Below are 19096 nucleotides of genomic sequence, written 5' to 3' on the forward strand. Positions count from 1 at the left end.
TTCCTTTGCTTACACAACTTGGCTGTTTGGCACAATAGTTCCAGCTTTCAGCCTCTCTTGGCTTTTGACATGCCTTTTTAACTAAGCTTAATCATAGCTAGTTTTTGATGAAAGTGAGAGACTTCAGACTCTTCTATTCACTTGAACACTTAGAAGCCACGGTAGGGTGACTGACTGGTTTAATTTCAATATTGGTGTATCTCAGGGAATAGAAGGCCCAAAAAGAGGGAGAGAGATGGGGGAATGGCCATTTATTGGAACAGTCAAAACACACAGAACATGTATTAACTATCTTATATGGGTGTGGTTTTTGGCACCTCAAAACAATTACAGTGGTAACATAAATGATTACTGATCACAGATCACCATGAACAGATGGAATGATATTTTAAAAGTTGGAAATCTTGCAATTACCAAAATGTGACACATGAAGTTATCATCTGCTGTTGGAAAAAATGGTACTGACAGTCTTGCTGGATGTAGGGTTACCAGTTATCTGCAAAGTGCAATAATGCAAAGCACAATAAAATAAAGTGTGCCTGTACTTCTTTTTATTAGTAAACATGTGTTTTTAAAGCAATTCACAATTTATAGCAATACAATAGTGTGTTGTGAAAACATTAAAAGTCCTTCTTCTAAGGGTTCAGAAAACCTCACACTTACAACAATAATGTCATGGCCGCAAGACACAGCTTGTCTGGAAACTACACATTAAATGATGTATTCTATTCAGGGACTAAATATAAAAGCCAAGGTTGAGCCATGAATACAGAGGACAATATACAAATGAGATTATCACCACTAGCTATTTGAACAGAATTAGATCTCACAGATAATTTAATCAACTTTTAAAACTTTACAGATGAGGAAAATGAAGCTCTGAGATACGACTTTGCTGGGGTTCCTCTACTTCCTGTCAGGAATGAAAGTCAAATTCCCATTTCCCAGCTCCAAGCCAGTTCTTTTCATTACACTGTGCTGCCAGTATGTCTAACCAATATGGCAGAAAGGTATTTCATTGAATGACTTCCACCATTCTTTTCCCAAAGACTAATCAGTAAGTGGTAAATGTGTTAAATTTACCACACATTGATTACAAACACAAAGTACCATATTGCAAGTAACAGAGGTTTTGCGCTTTGGTCTTTATTCTTACTTGCATTAAATACTGGGGAATCTTGGGTCATAAAATTGGTATTATTACAAAAGAGAAACGAGTAAAGAGTGGTTGCTGAAAGTTAATTTTTCTTGGCTGGTTCTTCTAAGTATATACTAGGTATTGTTATTAGCAGACTTCAGAAAGAAAAGGTTATCTGGAATTTTTTTTACCTGCCTTCCTCAACTTAGAAATTTATTTTATACAAAATCATTTTAACAAAACATCTTAGGGAGAAATTAACACAAAATTACAAATCACTCCATGTGCTTAATTTGAATTGTTATAGTCTTATGTATTCGTATCTAATAGTCTTCATGCTAAAATTGGGATTCTTAGTAAGTCAACAAAAATGCATGACAATCTGACACAATTTCTAGGAAAACTGCAATAATTCTATGAACCTAAATACAAGTAAGTGAAATTCTTTCATCATTCCTTTTTTCCCAGAAATTGCATATTTTTGAGAAAATATTTATGCAAAGTGTTCCACTGAAATGTATCTCTTACGAAAGTATCTGAATATTGAAGTATTTATCACTCATCGCAGCTAACTTATGGTAAGAAACCAATAAAATTGTTTTATTAAATGTACATATAAAAAGGCATATAAGTTTTTGACCTTCAGTTGTTTTGGAATTAAATTATATTTCGGCACCCAAAAATCTTTTAACTGACAGTTTTCATACTTTGCAAAACACACAGGGCACTGGAAACTCTAATGAACCAGCATTTACATAATGGTAACTGCCATATGACCACTTTGGTAAGCAGCTTGTTGAAATTATGTACTAAGTGCTTTATGTGTTGCCAAAAAAACTTAAAAAAACAAATAATAAATCATGAGGCTCTACAAAATAGCTTAGAAAAACAAGTTTTCTATTTATTTAAAAATAAGTTTGTAGTTACTACATTGCAGGGACAGGAATTCTTACACGTACATTCTAGTTTGTATAAAAGGATTCAAAGAATTATGCATCAAAACTAACATAGAAAGTGTCCACGTAACAGTAAAGAAAGGTCCAATCAATATGTACAAAAAGAAAGGGCACTGCTATTCTGGTGTGAGACTGCTGTTTATAATATGATACTCCAGGTTCGGAAAGAAAAAAACAAACTTCAATAAAGCTAAATAATTAATTTGTTTTAAAACTCTGTGTTACTTATTACATACAACAGATCTGCTTGTGTTTAAACATTGTTTTCTGTACAAAATAAGCATAATCTTAATTTGAAAATGTGTCAGTTTCAACTTTCACCCTCTAGGTCAGTTACTTTTTAAAAATTGAGCTACATTCTACACATGTCTAAATGTCCTGTGACAGGATTTAAGTTTTCTAAAAGATCTTCAATAAGACCCCTGTCTTCTTGCAGTTTTAATATGGTCCAAAAATGTAACATTGTATTGTCTCATTTTATAGTCTATCATTGTGACTAATCAACACACACAATCTTAAAGTAACCAGCGTGTATGCATCTGCCTTATATGCATGTAGTATATTCCATCTTGAACCTATTTTTCTTGGCTCCTTGAATTGTAGAAACTCAGCCGTGCACTAAGTATTTGGTCTGTGCCATAAGGTTAATTTCCTGATAATTTTTATCTGCATTAAAAAAGTATTTCAACACAGAGCTATCAAAACTAAAAATAGTATCTACTTATAGCTCATATTTTCTACTCACTGTTTTACTGCAGTGTGTACAAGGTTTATCTCTGGAGCGCCAAAAGTGGTACTTACAGTCTTCTGACTCAATTTGACCTCTTCTTGGGTACTATACATAGTTCATGATGACTCTTCATTTGGAGCTCTTTGCTCAGTATAATCAACAAAAATAGTTTCTTAGTAAATGCAGTATTAATTTTAGTTCAGATCACTTGGAAATCAGGGAACTAAGGGAAACTGCAAGGGTAGAATCAAAGAAAAGTGTATTTTTCAAATTTTAATGGGAAAATAAATTCTTGCCTAAGTGTAACAAAACCACTGCTCAACCTGTTATGTTAGAAATACTTTTTAGGTTTATAGGAGTAATCAGATGATAAAACTACTTCCCCTATGACTTTTAAAATCATGTAACTCCTGCATATAAGCAGAACACTTACAGCCCTTTAATCACTCAAGTATCTTGGTCCTTTCAACCTATTAAAAAATAAATTTCAGGTCACAAAAACATTCAGCATAAATCTGTTTTCATTAAGTAGAAAACTGAAAAAGCCACTTCCAGCTGACATTTGATAGAGATATACAGTAGGTATATATGTATAAAATGGAATGTCAGAATTGAAGTAAACATTGTTAACTGGAGAAATTATATTACAAATCATATTTGAAAACATGTAAATGCTGCTAACATATAAGATAAAAATGATATTTGAATACATTTCTTAAAATGTCTGATTCATCTACTGCACTGCAGATAAGGGACAGTTCTAGATGTTAACATACATGCTGCACAAAGATATTTTCTCTGATTACTGTATCTTATGTAATTCATTTCCAGGTGATAACTAAATTTAGTCTATCCCAAGTCTCAGATGTTACCTAATCCAGCTGACAAATATTCCACACTTATTTACTTACATTGAAGGAGGAAGACAGTTTTATAATAATGCCAGCAGTCTTTAAATTTGTAGTGAAGCTGTGCAACAAAAACAATTGAAATAAGGCCAAAAAAATCTTCAGTTTATAATACATGCAGAAAATAGTCCAATGCCACTATAGCAGGTCACAAAGGATAAAACTTTAAAAAGCTATGTATCGCCTATCGCCCAGGGCTGTGAGTCTCTGATTAGACTGAATATTTAAACTAATGCTCCACTTAAACTTTTCATCTGGGACTTGAGAATGTTGGGAGTTGAGGGAGGGAATATTAGGGTTTGGTACTTAGAAATACCTAGATTGGTTTACACTTTCCACGCATGTTAAATTATATTTCTGAATTTTCAGTAAATGTGAGATGTTTTTATTGCTTACCTAAGACAACTGCCAACATTTCTTTCTGGCCTATCAACAGTACATACATAGTGTTACCGCCTCAAAGAGGATTATTTTCCCAAGTGGTAAAGAAAACAAAAATATGGTGATGACTTAAATTTCTTAATTCAACTTCTGCAATGTACAGAAGTTAAATTATAAAAATATAAAATCTAAATATATTGGTATTACTAATACATGTTTAAGTGGTGTTTCAGTTACAAAGAATCTGATCCAAGTTACTGTGCTTTACTAAGAAACCAGTGTCTAATAATGTCCAAATAAGGTCATAAATATACAGTGTCTTTAGAACAGGAATAATACATTTATGTGTTATAGGAAAGATGGTAAATACTCATTTCTTTGCTCAAGAGTTGGAATTAACACATACATTGTACTAGAGGTATATTCCACTCTAAGACTGTGTACGCGCTTCCTTTTTCTGTACACAACTTAAAACTGTACATTTTTTTTTTTTTACAAAAATTGATCTTATAGCCTATTCTTTTTTTCTTAACACAATGCAGATAACATCAGGAAATTACATATTTCAAATAGATTGCCTTCAAAAGCAACTAATTAATGACTTAAATTTCAAACATACACTATTATTTTCAAGAATGGTGTAAGTGAAAGACTCATTTTTCTATACAATCAAGCCATCCATTTCTGCATTATGAAGAGTTTAACTACTGAATTTTAATTTTATAGTTAAATATATTTGTTAGAAAAAAATAAATATACAAAAAACCTGAAAAATTTGAAATTGTTTTTCAACTGCAAAATCTCAGCAATGCAGTCAAGATCTGGAAAATGGTTTACTTAATTTCACAGGAAAATTTCTGTACAAATTTAGTTACAAATGATCTTAAAAGCCCAAATGTATCACTTTTTCATTCTTCAAGACAGTTATGACAGCTAATATTCATCCTTATCAGACATAATTATGTAATGTGTTTTGCCAAGGTTCAATTGCAGACTTTATTTTTCTACATCAGGGTCATGCTGATACATATTTTCCCCATCTTCACTTTTTAAAAATGTAGTATCTGAAAATTTTGGTTACATTTTTGTACCATACCAGTCCTCAGAAAATACTACATTCTTTAAAGTTTTAAAAAAATGGACAGTAATTTTTAAACAATAGAAATGGTAAGTATGTTGGTTTTTAAGGTATAAAATAACTAACTGTACCATAAACAAATAAATAACTGCTCTCCTTTTCCATAGCAGTACATATAGCAATACATTCTCCTAAGTCATATAGTTATCATTTACAATAGACAACTTAATTTTACTAATGATGCAAAAAATAATAGAATACAAGGCACAATCATTAAATGGAGTTTTTCTTTAGGGTGTATATTGACATACCAGCATGATAAGGATACCGTAAAAAGTGCAGAAAAAACACAATGTGCAATGAGACCACTGTATAAAACATGATTGCATAAAAAGTGATTTGGCCTATTTTAACCTTTAATAATTGAAAATAACCAATTTCCCCCTTAAAATTAAACTATAAAGTATGACATTTTAAAATTATTTTTATTCTACTGCTATCTAAAAAATCCTGAAAAAAGAATTTATACCTGGGTAATAGTATATAAGTATGTGTTTGTATATATATTTAATTATACCCATTTATCAATATATACACATACACACACAGACACGTTTCTTTGTAAGTCATTTTAGGCTATTAGATATGTCTAAAGTTTAGAAACGACATTAATCCAGATCAACAAGTAAACATCAAATCCCATACCTTTTTTCCTGTATTTTCCTTGAATCCTTTAACCACTTAAACATTTCCTCTAGAACATCTCTGTCAAAGGACCCACCAGTGCATTATTTTCTATTAGTACCAAAAAAAAGATATATCTCAGCATAACTCTTTAATAACTTGCTCTTTAGAATATATAGCCTTTCCAATATTGAAAAGTGTATGCTGTCCTGACAGTCAAAAACAGGCTTTCCACTGCACTGATTCTCAGTCTTTGGCACAATAAACAGAGATTGAGTGATATAAGAATCAAGGTCTGAAAAATTAGACAGTCAAATGTTTTCCAATGTGGATATGTTTCCCTTCATCAGTACATTTTCTCTTAAGTTTGGCAGAAATGGAATAAAGCAAAAGCCTCCTCTAGATACTTTGTAGATTAACATTCTATAATTAAAATTAAACTTTTTAGGGTATCAAATGGTGGAAATTTTGTATTTATCTTTTAGAGGAAACATTTCTTAATTCACTGCTACTCTGTATAACATCTGTCTTTTAGGGGCATGACTTGTATCAATAGAAATGTACCTTGCTTGGTCAAAAATAATTCATTTTAACATGAAATGCTCTATCACTAGGAATATTATGCTCCTAAAGAGTGTAGCAGAACTGTCTTTTCTATAAATAAATCAGGAATTCATTATAGATCAATTTCTTTTGTTTCAGTGAATGAAATGAATGTGAAAATGCATAACCTATCTAAGGGCAATAAATAGCAAACATTTAAAATATATATGTATATATTTATATATATATATATTCATTTAAAGAAGTGAAGTGTCTTGTAAGTTTGTTTTTTTTTTTGTTTTTTGTTTTTTTTTTGCAAATCAAATCATAACATTCCCTACTCCACCATAGCAGCAAGGAAGCAGAAGCCTTAGTTCTACTTATTCCTTAACTGTACCTGCTTTATAGATTTTGAAGTAAAATATTTTGGTACAAGTTACCAACCAATTAAATTAGCTTTTGCTTTTTCAGTCAACTTTCGGACTCGTCCTCTACTAGAAGTTCCAAAAGTTAAAGAGGTGTCTTCGAACAACAGCTGCCTTTGCTCCTCTTCAGAGTCATCCTCATTATAGAAAGCTGTCCTTCGACCTTGATTTCTAGTTCTCATGTGGGGTTCAGAGCCTTTGAGTTCTTCAAACTCTTCTTCCTCATCTATAGGATCATCTATCTTTTTTCGGTTACTTCTCCTTAACACTTTGACACTTGCAGGGACTAGGAGATCTGAATCTAGTTTTTGTGTCTTCATCTTCCTTTTGGGTTTTCTACCTCCACGACTCTTTTTCTGTAACAAATCTTCCTTTACATTATTAGTTTCAGAAAGAAAATTGCATGTTGAAGAAGGAAGTACTTCATCTCTGATGGGATGCACATTATTTTGCTCTAAATTTTCTGGCTTTGCATACTGTAGCTTTTTGGGCTTTCTACCCCTTTTCTTGTGTATAATTTCACCACTATTGGTGTTAACTTCTACTTTAGGTTTCCTTCCAGGTCCCCTCTTCACAAGTTTTGATGGCTGTCCTCCATGGCCATTTACTTGAATGGTTCCTGGTACAAGAACGTTGTTCTTACAATCTCCTAAAAGGGAACAATAGTACACCTTAATACATGGAGTTTCTTTTTTGGTTTGACCCTCAAACTTGTCAATAAGGCCCCATTGGTATACTTATATGTAGTGACATAATCTAAATTATTTTATTAAAATGAGAAAAAAGAACCTAGAGAACGTTAATAGTTCAATGATCTTATTTATTTTCTAACTAAAAGAGATTCTTAATGATCTCATGAGGCAGGTAAAGCTCATAGAAAATAAGTAACTCATCTAAGTTAACATTGTGATTGATTATAAAGGTAGGATGACCAAAGTTTTCTTATTCCTAACTTAGAAATAAGTTATTCTTGCTCAAAAACTGCTCTCAGAACTGTTTAAAGAGGATTCAAAAACAACTAAATGGCAGTTTTTCTTCACAGGCTTTGAAAAGTCCTCTCCTTGTGTAATAAATGGCAAATGACTATAATCCTAGGAAATACTGATTATATCAATCAAAATCACTATGTGTGCCACCATAATCATGATTAAGATCCCACTGTAACAAACTCCATGACAAAAGGCCATTATGCTTCATAAAACAAGAGAGAAAATGCTGGCAATCAAATTCTAAACCTGAAGGATCTGGAGATGATGAATCACCTTTCTGTTGTAGAAAAAAATGCTATAACTTAGATAAAGGAAAAACATGCCACAGGAACTATCAGTAACGAACTCTCTTTCCCTCCAAATTTCTGACATGTTTTTATTTGATAAAGTAGGTGATTTGCAATGCTCTATTTTTGAGGAAATTCATAGATGTAAACTGCTTTTAAAGAGAATATATCTTCGTAAGAGCATTTTTGGTCACAGGTTGGAACTGTACTTTGTAAATAAGAAAATCATGGTTGGTTGGGTGCAGTGGCTCACAATTACAATGCCAGCACTCTGGGAGGCCACAGCAGGCGGATCACCTGAGGTCAGGAGTTCGAGACCAGCCTGGCCAACATGGCGAAACCTTGTCTCTACTAAAAGTACAAAAATTAGCTGGGCGTGGTGGTGGGTACCTGTAATCCCAGCTACTCAGGGGGCTGAGGCAGGAGAATCGTTTGAACCTGGGAGGCGGAGGCTGCAGTGAGCTGAGATCACGCTACTGCACTCCAGCCTGGGCGACAAGACAGCCTGGGCGACAAGAGCAAGACCCCGTCTCAAACAAAACAAAACAAAACAAAAAAACATAGTTAAGAGACTCACCAAAGGTCAGAGTCAAGTACAGACAGAAAATGCAAAGATTTCAATTCCTGATCCCCATAGTGAAATGACTCTCTTTAGATTAGTGGTTGGGAAAAAATGTGGGTGTGGACATAAAGTAGTTAAGTATTTCCTATGGAGCAACTGACATTTAAACTGCCTAGGGATTCTGTCAATCCCTCTTGTTTTACATTATGACTACAGGGGTTCTAAATATCCAGCACATGTACCTACTACAGAAGATAGGCTTTAAGGACTACATGAATCCCTTGAAATGGTCCAAAATTTTGTATGAATATGTTTATGTACATTTTTCTTAGGGACTATAGGACTCATCAACTTTATAAAGCAATATATAATGTAAAAAGATTAAGAATGAATGCAGCTTTCTTAAAAAGGAATTCAGAAGTTTTTTTAAAAAGTTTAAAAACCACTGATCTTGAACTGTGTTGTCCTGGGCACATGAAAAGTTACGCAGTTTAGGAACTAAATTTTTAATTAAATTTTAATTTAAATACTAAAGCAGTATATATTTTAAAACACTGATTAAATACTGAAATAACACTTTGGATGCAATGGAATAAAATATTATTAAAATTAACTTTACCTATTTTTACTAAACATAGTGACTGCAAAATTTAAAATTACATATATGTCTTGTATTATATTCCACTAGACAACACTGCTTGATTCTAGACAGTTAATTTAGGTGTCATTATTTATAATAAATCACTGTTAATGTTAACTAATAGATAATGATATTTCTATACAGTACCAGTACTCGAGTATTTCTAATACTCAAACATTATAAATCAAATGGACTATGAGACCAGACCTCCGCTATCATAATGCTAGAACCAATTCATCATATATATTTGATTTCTCTAGGATTCAAGAATAAAAAGCAGCAAGGAAGGCCAATATACTATTCAAATTCTAAATTCAGTTCAGAAAGGGGGCAGATATTAAAAATGTGAAACATTCATATGCAAAGTATTTTGGTTATTTATTCAAACAATTATCTTCTCTATAATGGGCATTAAAAATGAGTAAACACATTAACCTCAGATTCTTCTGGAGATACAGACATGTGAAAATGAATAACCTGATCAGTATTATAAGCATCACCAAAGGTAATGAACAGGGTTTTCTGGGACATAAAGATGGAAGTGCTTGGCTGGGCGTGGCAGCTCACATCTGAAATCACAATACTTTGGGAGGCCAAGTGGGGTGGATCACTAGAGGCCAGAAGTTTCAGACCATCCTGGTCAACATGGAGAAATCCTGTCTTTATCAAAAATACAAAATTAGCCGGGTGTTGTGGCATACACCTATAATTCCAGCTACATGGGGGGCTGAGGCAGAAGAACTGATTGAACCTGAAAGGCTGAGGTTGCAGTGAATGGAAATCAGGCCATTGCATTCCAGTCTGAGTGACAGAACAAGATCCTGTCTTTGGGAAAAAAAAAAAAAAAGATGGAAGTGCTTGATTCTATCTAAAGAAGCCAGGAGAAGACTTCCTAGAAACGATATTTTAAGTGAGACGTGAAAGGCAACAGACCATTAAACTAGGAGGGAAAAAAGACATCCCCCCCCAAAGAAGAAAAGAACAAAGACTCAGGAACTTCTAAGTGTTTAGGATGACTGGGAAACAAAAGAAAGAAGGCAAAAGAACCTGCAATGTTAGGCAAGAGCCAAGTAACAGAGAGTCTTGTGTAACAGGCAAAAAATTAAAATTGTTTCCATATATGATTTGAGGGCAAGGAAGGGTTTTCTCTGCGTGTATGTACACACATCCACATGTGCTAGAGAGAAATGAAAAGATCACTTTGGCTGCAATATGGGAGATGGATTGGTTAAGAAAGAGTTGAGAACTGAGGCAGGAAGACCAGTTAGGAAACTAGGAAAATAGTCCAGGCAAGAAATTATGTAAGCCTTGAAATAACGTCAGGGCGGTGAGAATGGAGAGGAGAGAATAGATTTAAGAGATGTTATGGAAGGAGAAACAACAAAAACAAAAAGCTGTTGAAGAGATTCAGTTGCTGAAGAGAAGGCTAGGATGACTCCCTGATTTTAAGTTTACATGGGTAGATCCCAATGCCATTAACCAAAATAAGATTTCAGTAGAGAAATTAAATTTAAAGAGGTTTCTAAAGACAACAATGAAGAAGAAATGTCTTAAGAAACACTTTGAAAGTCATGATGCAAAATGCTTATTATTAGGCTGTCTGCTGCCAAGAAGCCGTATTATTTTAACACGTCACATGGCATATTTTAGTATTTACTTTCTTCATCTTTCAAACATGAAGACTTTACAATAAAAACCTAAAGCTGAAAGAACTTCAAGTATAACAGTAAAGTGTCAAAAGTTGTATTCTACAGTTGTAGACAACCCCAATGAATTATTATTTAATAAAAGTCTGTCTAGAAAAATAAGTAGTTTTGTGATCCAATATTTACTTAAACATTTTTCTACAAAAGTGAAGAATGCTACATTGGGTTAACTATATCCTATTTAATTTAAACTTTGAAGATAAATTTCTTTTTTTCTTTTGAGACAGGGTCTCATTCTGTTTACCAGGATGGAGTGCAGTGGCACAATAATAGCTCATTGCAGTAAATTTATCAACTAATACAGATGTGTGACTTTTAAGTGGGCAACCTAAAAAGTGGATATAAATGCTGATTCCAACAAAAGCATCATTTATAATAAGGATCTACTGTATCTTGAAAGATAGCAATAATACCTTACCTTGCTCAATGACAGCTGATGACTTTGAAAGAGTGGATGCCTTTGGGAGTATAGACGACTTCATTTTACGTTTGACTGGCTTTTCCTTTTCCATGGTTTCTTTTGCAGAATTATTCCTAGTGCCATGACTAAAACTGGATTGACCAGGACAGGAAAGAGTATTCAAAGCTTTGGAATGTTTCACGGAATTCTCTAGTACTAAAACACATAAACAAAAAGTTAAAAATTAAAGAGTTACTGAACCTAAAGATAAGAAAAAAGGTTAACCTGAATTATTTGAATTAGCTAAGACAACAAAACCTGAAGGATGCTTAAAGCTTTCTTAGGAAATCTACTTTCTAATAGGAAAAAGGCATATCCAACTAGAGACTCTTAATAGTTTCAGCCCTTTTAGAAGCTGTCCCATCATTTCAAAATTACGAAGGCAAGTCTTGGCAAATTGCTAGCTAGTGTGGGTATTATGATTTAAATTCAGTAGTTTAGATCAGAATTGTCATTTCTAAGCATTAGTCTATAATGACGTAAAATTCAATTTCATTCTTATTAAAAACTTTTTTTAAATAGGAAATTAATAAAGAAGGCAAAAACAACAGTCTGCTAGAAATTACTAAAACTCAGTATACTGCATTTGGCAAAGTAAAAGCTTAAATTAAGAAAATCATCAGACACATTACAATTTAGAAAGTCAGTCTTACTTGGTTTCCCTGGTATTGCAGATGCATTCGCTTTTGTAATAAAAGTCTTTGCAGCTGAAGAAGTAGATGGTTGCTCAGTGATAAGTGGATCTACAACCACTCGGTTGCTTCTGGTTCGAACCACAGAACTAGATTCTGTTTTACCGTTTATCTGAGCAGCATTGTGTCTTGGCGGTATTGATCGTGTAGGTGTAGAGAATGCAGAGGTAGAGATTTCTGACTTTAGCTGGGGTTTTAAGATCCTTTTTTTCCTTTCAGGGCTGTAAATAAAATAGTATTGTCAAGTCACTGTTATAGTTCTATATGAATGAATAAAACAGTTTATAATATTGTTGGATTCAGTATTTGTACTATTATGAAATATGTTAAAATATGAGATTTGTAGTGGATTTCATATGATTGTGAGCCTTTGAAAGTGAATATTTAGTGAAGGATCACTGTAAATGCTAAAGTTATATGACGGAAAGCATGATGCCATCACTATCCTAAAAATGCTGTTTTACTGTATAGATTTAGCAGTTTGAATTTAAGCACTTACACTAGTATAGCTTTAGTTAAAAGATTAAAAATCCTCCACATCATAGGAACTTGCATGTCAAATATATCATTCTGTAATATAGGGAATAGTAAAGGAAGTATTAAAAAACACCAAGTTCTATCATTTAGATGAAAGTTATAGATCAGTTAGTGGTATTTAAAAGAAATTAAATACCTTGACGCAGCACTACTGGAAACAGAGCTGCTTCTGTTTCTCTTCTTCCTCCTTTTGGTTATGGTATTTCTTTTATGAAAACGAAGAGCAGATTTATAGTCTGATAAAACTGAACTAATGTGTTCTTCAAAGAAAGCAGACAGGCGCAAACTCATGCTGTAAATCTGTGAGGGGAAAAAAAAAGTGTTCAAACATTCCTCGGAGGAAAATACCTTTGTTCAGTAAATATTGTAATGTAAATATTTTTCCAGGAAAAACTATTTAGAATTTAAATACTGTTTTTGACATCCTTTTTCCTAATCTTTTGATGAAAAGGTAAACTGAGGCATTTTAACAATTAAATATTTTTGTGTTTAGAACAGAAAATCTTCTAAGTTTTGAGATTCTTAAAATCTCAAAATCTTCCAAGCTTTGAGATTCTTAAAGAAAAGTCTGACTCTAAATTCAAATGGCTCATACAGACAAAACTCCTTATTGTCAACCCTATTACACTGAAACTATCCCAAAGGTTTGAACCTGTTTTCTACCTAGGACTAGCATCTCTTCTTTCTCATTTCACTGCTATATAGCACTCCTTTGTGATGTTATGTCTGGTCAAAGAGTTTTAAATTATATTTATATTTTTACTTATTTGTAAAAATCATTCACAAAAATGCTCCATAAGGCAGATAATAGCTAGAAAAGTCAAGGCCAGATGGCTCTGGTGCATACCAGGACAATTTGCACCTATCTATTCAATCACAGTACTTCAAGAAAAGTAACCATTACCAGACATCAAAGATAACATAAATGTTATTTCATACAAGGAGCTGAGCAGAAAGGTATAAATTCTTTTACCAGTAGGACAATACTCAGAATACAACAAAGTTAACTTGGACCTAAATTTTAAGTAAAGCAACATTTAGTCATTTAATATACTCCTCTAACTCAATCTAGTCATAAACAAAATTTAATTATATACCCTTGATCTTTTGCTTGGTGTATATGCTTTGGAATTACTGAAAATAAGTCTGACATCTTTACATAACTCCATTGGTGACTCATAATTCCCAGCCTCTAAAGTTTCTCTAACGGTAGCAAAATCCATTGGAGTGTCAATGATATCTCTGTAGTCCTAGGAGAGGGAAAATAGGTGGTGTTACAATTATTACTACACAAAGCATCACTTCTTAGCGCAGGGATTTGCACAGGATTTTTATGATGACTACAAGTCCTAGAACTCTTAATAATCACTCCTGTTCCCCTTATCAAGAGTTCCTTTTTTCTAATAATTCTAATTTATTTCATACTCTCCCCCTTAAATTGCAATCAAAAATTATTTTCTTATTCAAAAACACAGAAGTTATTAATTTTTCACTGGAGACTTGGGAGATAGAGTTGTACTAGAAAGGGGAAAGTAAAAGAGTAAGGAAAAAGCCCACCTCTACAACCAAAAGTTTGAAAGAAACTCTCAAAACTTTATACTACTTATAAATTCTAAAGGTCTGACGCATTGAAATACAACTAACTTTAAGGAAATAAAAACGATGGAAGTATGCCAGCATCCCATTTATGGAGACACCTAAGTTCTAGTAATCTCAACTTCAGTACTACAATTGGGAGTTTTGCTTTGCAATAATAAAGAATTAACAAATGTGAATAGTTGCCACAAAGTCTATGCATGTCACCTGAGGTGTCTACCTAGTCAATTGAGTATAAAATTAGGTAACAGATTGGAACCAATAAAAACACACAAGTGAAAGAGCAACAGAAAATCATCATAATATGGTATATAATTCTAAAATTATCAGAGTATGCTTTTTTTTTTTTTTAAGCAGGGACAAAGAGTATTGTACTCCCCCTTTTTTGGGAGCAACAGTCTTGCTGTTGCCCAGGTTAGAGTGCAGTTGATGCCATCACAGCTCACTGCATCCTAGGCCTCCCAGACTCAAGCAATCTTCCCACCTCAGCCTCTCAAGTGGCGGGGACTACAGGCAGGCACTACCATGCCCAGCTAATTTGTATAATTTTTGTAGAGACGGGGTCTCGCCATGTTGCTGAGACTGGTCTCAAACTCTCTGGCTTAAATAATCTGCCTGCCTTGGCCTCCCAAAGTGCTAGGATTACAGGCATTAGCCACCACATCTGGCCTGCAGTTTTTCAAAAGTCCCTCAGTATGCGATTATATTTTTTGAAGTATAACAACTTGACTTTGTACCATCAAGTTTAAATTATGATCAAATATGTCTGACCCTGAAGAAGGTGCCATATAAGGCAGGATTACTGCCTTTACAAATTTTTATTTCTTCCTTTCCAATAGGTATGCCTTTTATTTCCTTTTCTTGCCTTATTGCATTGGCTAGAATTTCCAGTGCTATGTTGAAGAGCAGTGGTGAGAGTGAACATTTTTCAGTCATTCCTAATTCTTAGGGGGAAAGCACTCAGTCTGTCACCAGTAAACATGATGTTAGCTGTAGGTTTTTTATAGATGTACTTTATCAAGTTGTGGAAGTTTTCCTTTATTCCCAGTTTTCTTAGGGGTTTTATAATGAATTAACGTCTTGTTTCTTCAGATTCTGCATTTGTCTATTTGCCATCTAGTCACAGGGCCAAGGATGATCTGGTACCTGGGGGGCCTTACAGACCTGAGGAAAGACTGCCCCTTTCTGGGGCAGTCAATTCTTAGTGACGGGCTCCACTGAGAACATGTCTTTCATATGCATACCAATGAATCCCAAGTATAAAGCCACAATCAGCTCCTTTTCTCACTCTCACACACTAAGCCAGTATTTCCCTGTTTTAAATCATCCCAGGGCTGGGACCAGACAATTAGATACGTGTGCCCCAGAGCCCAATGAAATTATTCAAACTAGCCAATAATAAGCTATTAACTGTGACCTGCCTTGCATTTCCTGCAGAAACCCCAATAAATGATTTCAAAGCTTTTCCCTAGTTTTGGTCTCTCCTACCCAACCAAAACCAAGCACTTCCCCTGTGGCCCTGTGTGGCATGTGGTAACCCCCTACTTTTCTGGGACTCTTTTTTACTTTTTTTTTTTTTTTAATGAGATAGGGTCTCACTCTATTGCCAGGCTAGAGTGCAGTGGTGTGACCTTGGCTCACTGCAATGTCCATCTCCCAGGCTCAAGCAATCCTCATGAGTAGCTCGGACTACAGGTGCACACCACAGAACCTGGCTAATTTTTGTATTTTCTGTAAAGACAGGGTTTTGCCATATTGCTCAGGCTGGTCTCACACTCCTGAGCTTAAGTGATCCACCAACCTTGGCCTCCCAAAGTGCTGGGATTACAGGTGTGAGCCACCATGCCCGGCCTGGGAATCTTCAGTATAATAAACTTTTTCCTTCCAAGCCTTGTTTTCATTTCCTCCTGTGACCGCATTGACTTTACCATAACCAAAATGCACATTCATAGAACAAATGGGTGTGAAATTTTGTCAAATGCTCTTTCTGTATTACTTGATATAATCATGAGATTTTTATTCACTAGCCTATTAATATGATGGATTATACTGACTGGTTTTTGAATAATGAACCATCCTTGTATCTCTGGAATAAACAGCACTTGGTCATGGTATAAAATCACTTTTTAATATATTCCTGAATTCTATTTGCTGTTATTTGGTTATTTTTTTTCTTCTTTTCTACTGTTATTGTCTGGTTTTGAGATCAGGGGAACACTGGCCTTCATAGAATGAGTTGGGAATTTGAGTTTTTCTATCTTCTGGAAGAGACTGTGTAGAATTTGTGTTAATTCTTTAAATGTTTGGTTGAATTCTCCAGTGAAGCCATCCGGGACTAGACATTTCTTTTTCAAAAACTTATAATCACAAATTAAATTTCCCTAATAGGGTTACTGAGTTACCTGTTTCATACTGGGTGAGTTGTGGTAGTTTACACTTTGAGTATCGGTCTATTTCATGTAAGTTACCAAATTTATGTATGTATAATTCTTTGTAGTATTATTTATTTTTACTTTATCATCCTTCTGGTATTTGCAGGGTCTATAGTGATATGCTCTATATCATCCCTGATATTAACAATCTGTCTTCTCTCTTTATAGCTTTGTAAATCTTAACAGAGGCTTGTCAATCTTGTTGATCTTCTCAAATAACCAGCTTCCAATTTTATAGATTTTCTCTATTGTTTTTCTTTTTCGAGTTTCACTGATTTCAGCTCTTTATTATTTCCTTTTGTTGGCTTACTTTTGGTTGATTTTACTCTTTCTCTAGGTTCTTGAGGAGTGATCTTCGATTACTGATTTGAAACTTCTCCTTTCCTGCTGTACTCTTTAGTACACTTTAGTATTAGAAATTTTCCTGCATTGCTTTAACTGCGTCCTACAAATTTTGATACACTGAATTTATTTTAATTGAGTTCAATACATTTTTTTAATCCCCATGAGATTTGTTTAATCCATAGATTATTTAGAGGTGGGCTCTTTAGTTAACAAGTTCTTAGAGATTTTACATTACTGGTGTTACAAACTTTGCAGATTTGGGCAAAATATAAAAATGATTTTTTAAAATGTTTTGCAATATTTTGGGTAATGTAAAATTTATGTAGAATACTTAATTTTTCTTGGCTCACATCTTGGCCTTCCACCATGCAGTATAGTACATGATAACTGCTCAATACAATTCTGTTGAATACATGAAAGCTGTAGATTATTAAGCCCATTTATTTCCATCAAAAATTTAATATCTTGCTTTGAATATTTGATTACACTCAAAATGTGAACTAATATTTTCATATAAAAGGTGAAATATGAAGTGTGTGATCTGCCTTAAATATTCCACTAAAGTAAGGATGATACAGTTAATTCTGAATTATAAAAAGTAGGTTGGTATCCAATGTTTTCTTCTTCTCTTCTGTGACAGTAATTAACAAAACAGACCTCCATCACAGAGTACCGCAAGAGGCAAGAGATTACATTTTTCTTATTTCTACTACTTTTCGTCGGCTAACACGTTTAGCTGGTGGGACAGGTTCTAAATATTTGCTAAATATTGTTCTCATTATTTTGAATATGTAAAAGATGACTGCATTCTTATATATTTCCCTCTTAAGTTTGAAAAGTGAACTTTATACAAAAATTCATTTGCCTATTGTCTCAGAATATCACATATAACTGGTGCACTGGATATAAGGGATACGGGTTCCCATTGTCGCTTTGTCTATAAATAGCCACAAATAAATAGCAAGAAACAGCTTTGTCTATAAATCTTAGCAAGGTGAGTCTCAGTTCAACATTAGTAAAGTGAGTGGCTTGGAGCAGTCTCAGGTCTCCTCCATTTTTTTTGTCTGACTGTTTTAACATTTTCTTTTTGACTTTCAATTGTTGAGTTTTTTTCACTCTTATTCTAGGTAAAGATTTTTTTCTTGTATATCCCGATCAGGAATCATAGTTTGTCAAATGTTTACTAATTCTAGAAAATTCCTGGCCATCGAGCATGGTGGCTCACGCCTGTAATCCCAGCCCTTTGGGGGGCTAAGGCAGGCAGATCACGAGGTCAAGAGATCGAGACCATCCTGGCCAACATGGTGAAACCCCATCTCTACTAAAAATATAAAAATTAGCTGCGCGTGGTAGCATGTGCCTATAATTCCAGCTACTCGGGAGGCTGAGGCAGGAGAATCGCTTGAACCCACGAGGCAGAGTTTGTAGTGATCCCAGATTGAGCCACTGCACTCCAGCCTGGTGACAGAGTAAGACTCTGTCTCCAAAAAAAAAAAAAAAAAAAAAAAAGTTCTTGGCCATTAGCTCCTCAAATATTTCTCCTCTCCCATTCTGTCTATTCTCTTCCACTGAAATTTTTGTTAGACATACTTTGGATCTTCTCTTTCTACCATTACCTCTTACCCTCTCCTTCACACTCAATCTCTTTATCATTCTGTGTGGGATTCTATAGAATTTGCTTAGATCTTTACATTTACTATCTCTTTAATCTGTTTTTAAAACTGTCCAGTAAGTTTAATTTCAGTAATTATACATTTCATTTCCAGGATTCTATTTAACTGGTTTTAATATGTCTTCCCTCTTTTCCTCTCAAATAACATACTTTCCCCCCATGTTTCTTATTCTTTCATTTATTCCTTTAACCAAAATTATCTATCAAAGTTTAACTCACAGCATTTCTTTTTTCTTGGTGGTACATATAACAACAGTAATCTTAACGAATGTCATCTCCCTTTTTTTTAATGAAGTCTAGTAATTCAGAACAATCTATTACTCCAATTTTCAGGG

The 19096-nt window shown here is 34.0% G+C and overlaps 1 protein-coding gene across 3 annotated transcripts in view; it reads right to left on the bottom strand.

Annotated features, from left to right (window-relative positions):
- Positions 1–529: 529 nt before the first annotated feature.
- The window catches only part of PHIP (pleckstrin homology domain interacting protein), a 146037-nt gene continuing 127470 nt past the window's right edge, over positions 530–19096 (bottom strand). For 2 of the 3 annotated variants that reach the window (XM_030929653.1, XM_030929654.1), the window contains 5 exons: positions 13814–13966; positions 12853–13016; positions 12141–12400; positions 11446–11643; positions 6738–7492 (listed from right to left, as the gene is read on the bottom strand). In XM_030929653.1, coding sequence (XP_030785513.1) covers positions 6855–7492; positions 11446–11643; positions 12141–12400; positions 12853–13016; positions 13814–13966 — 1413 coding nt within the window. In that variant the 3' untranslated portion in view covers positions 6738–6854. Of the gene's footprint in view, positions 7493–11445; positions 11644–12140; positions 12401–12852; positions 13017–13813; positions 13967–19096 lie in introns of all 3 variants that reach the window. The other variant, XM_030929652.1, reaches the window with a different exon arrangement.

The sequence above is a fragment of the Rhinopithecus roxellana genome, chromosome 4 (assembly GCF_007565055.1).
Source record: "Rhinopithecus roxellana isolate Shanxi Qingling chromosome 4, ASM756505v1, whole genome shotgun sequence".
NCBI lineage: Eukaryota > Metazoa > Chordata > Mammalia > Primates > Cercopithecidae > Rhinopithecus > Rhinopithecus roxellana.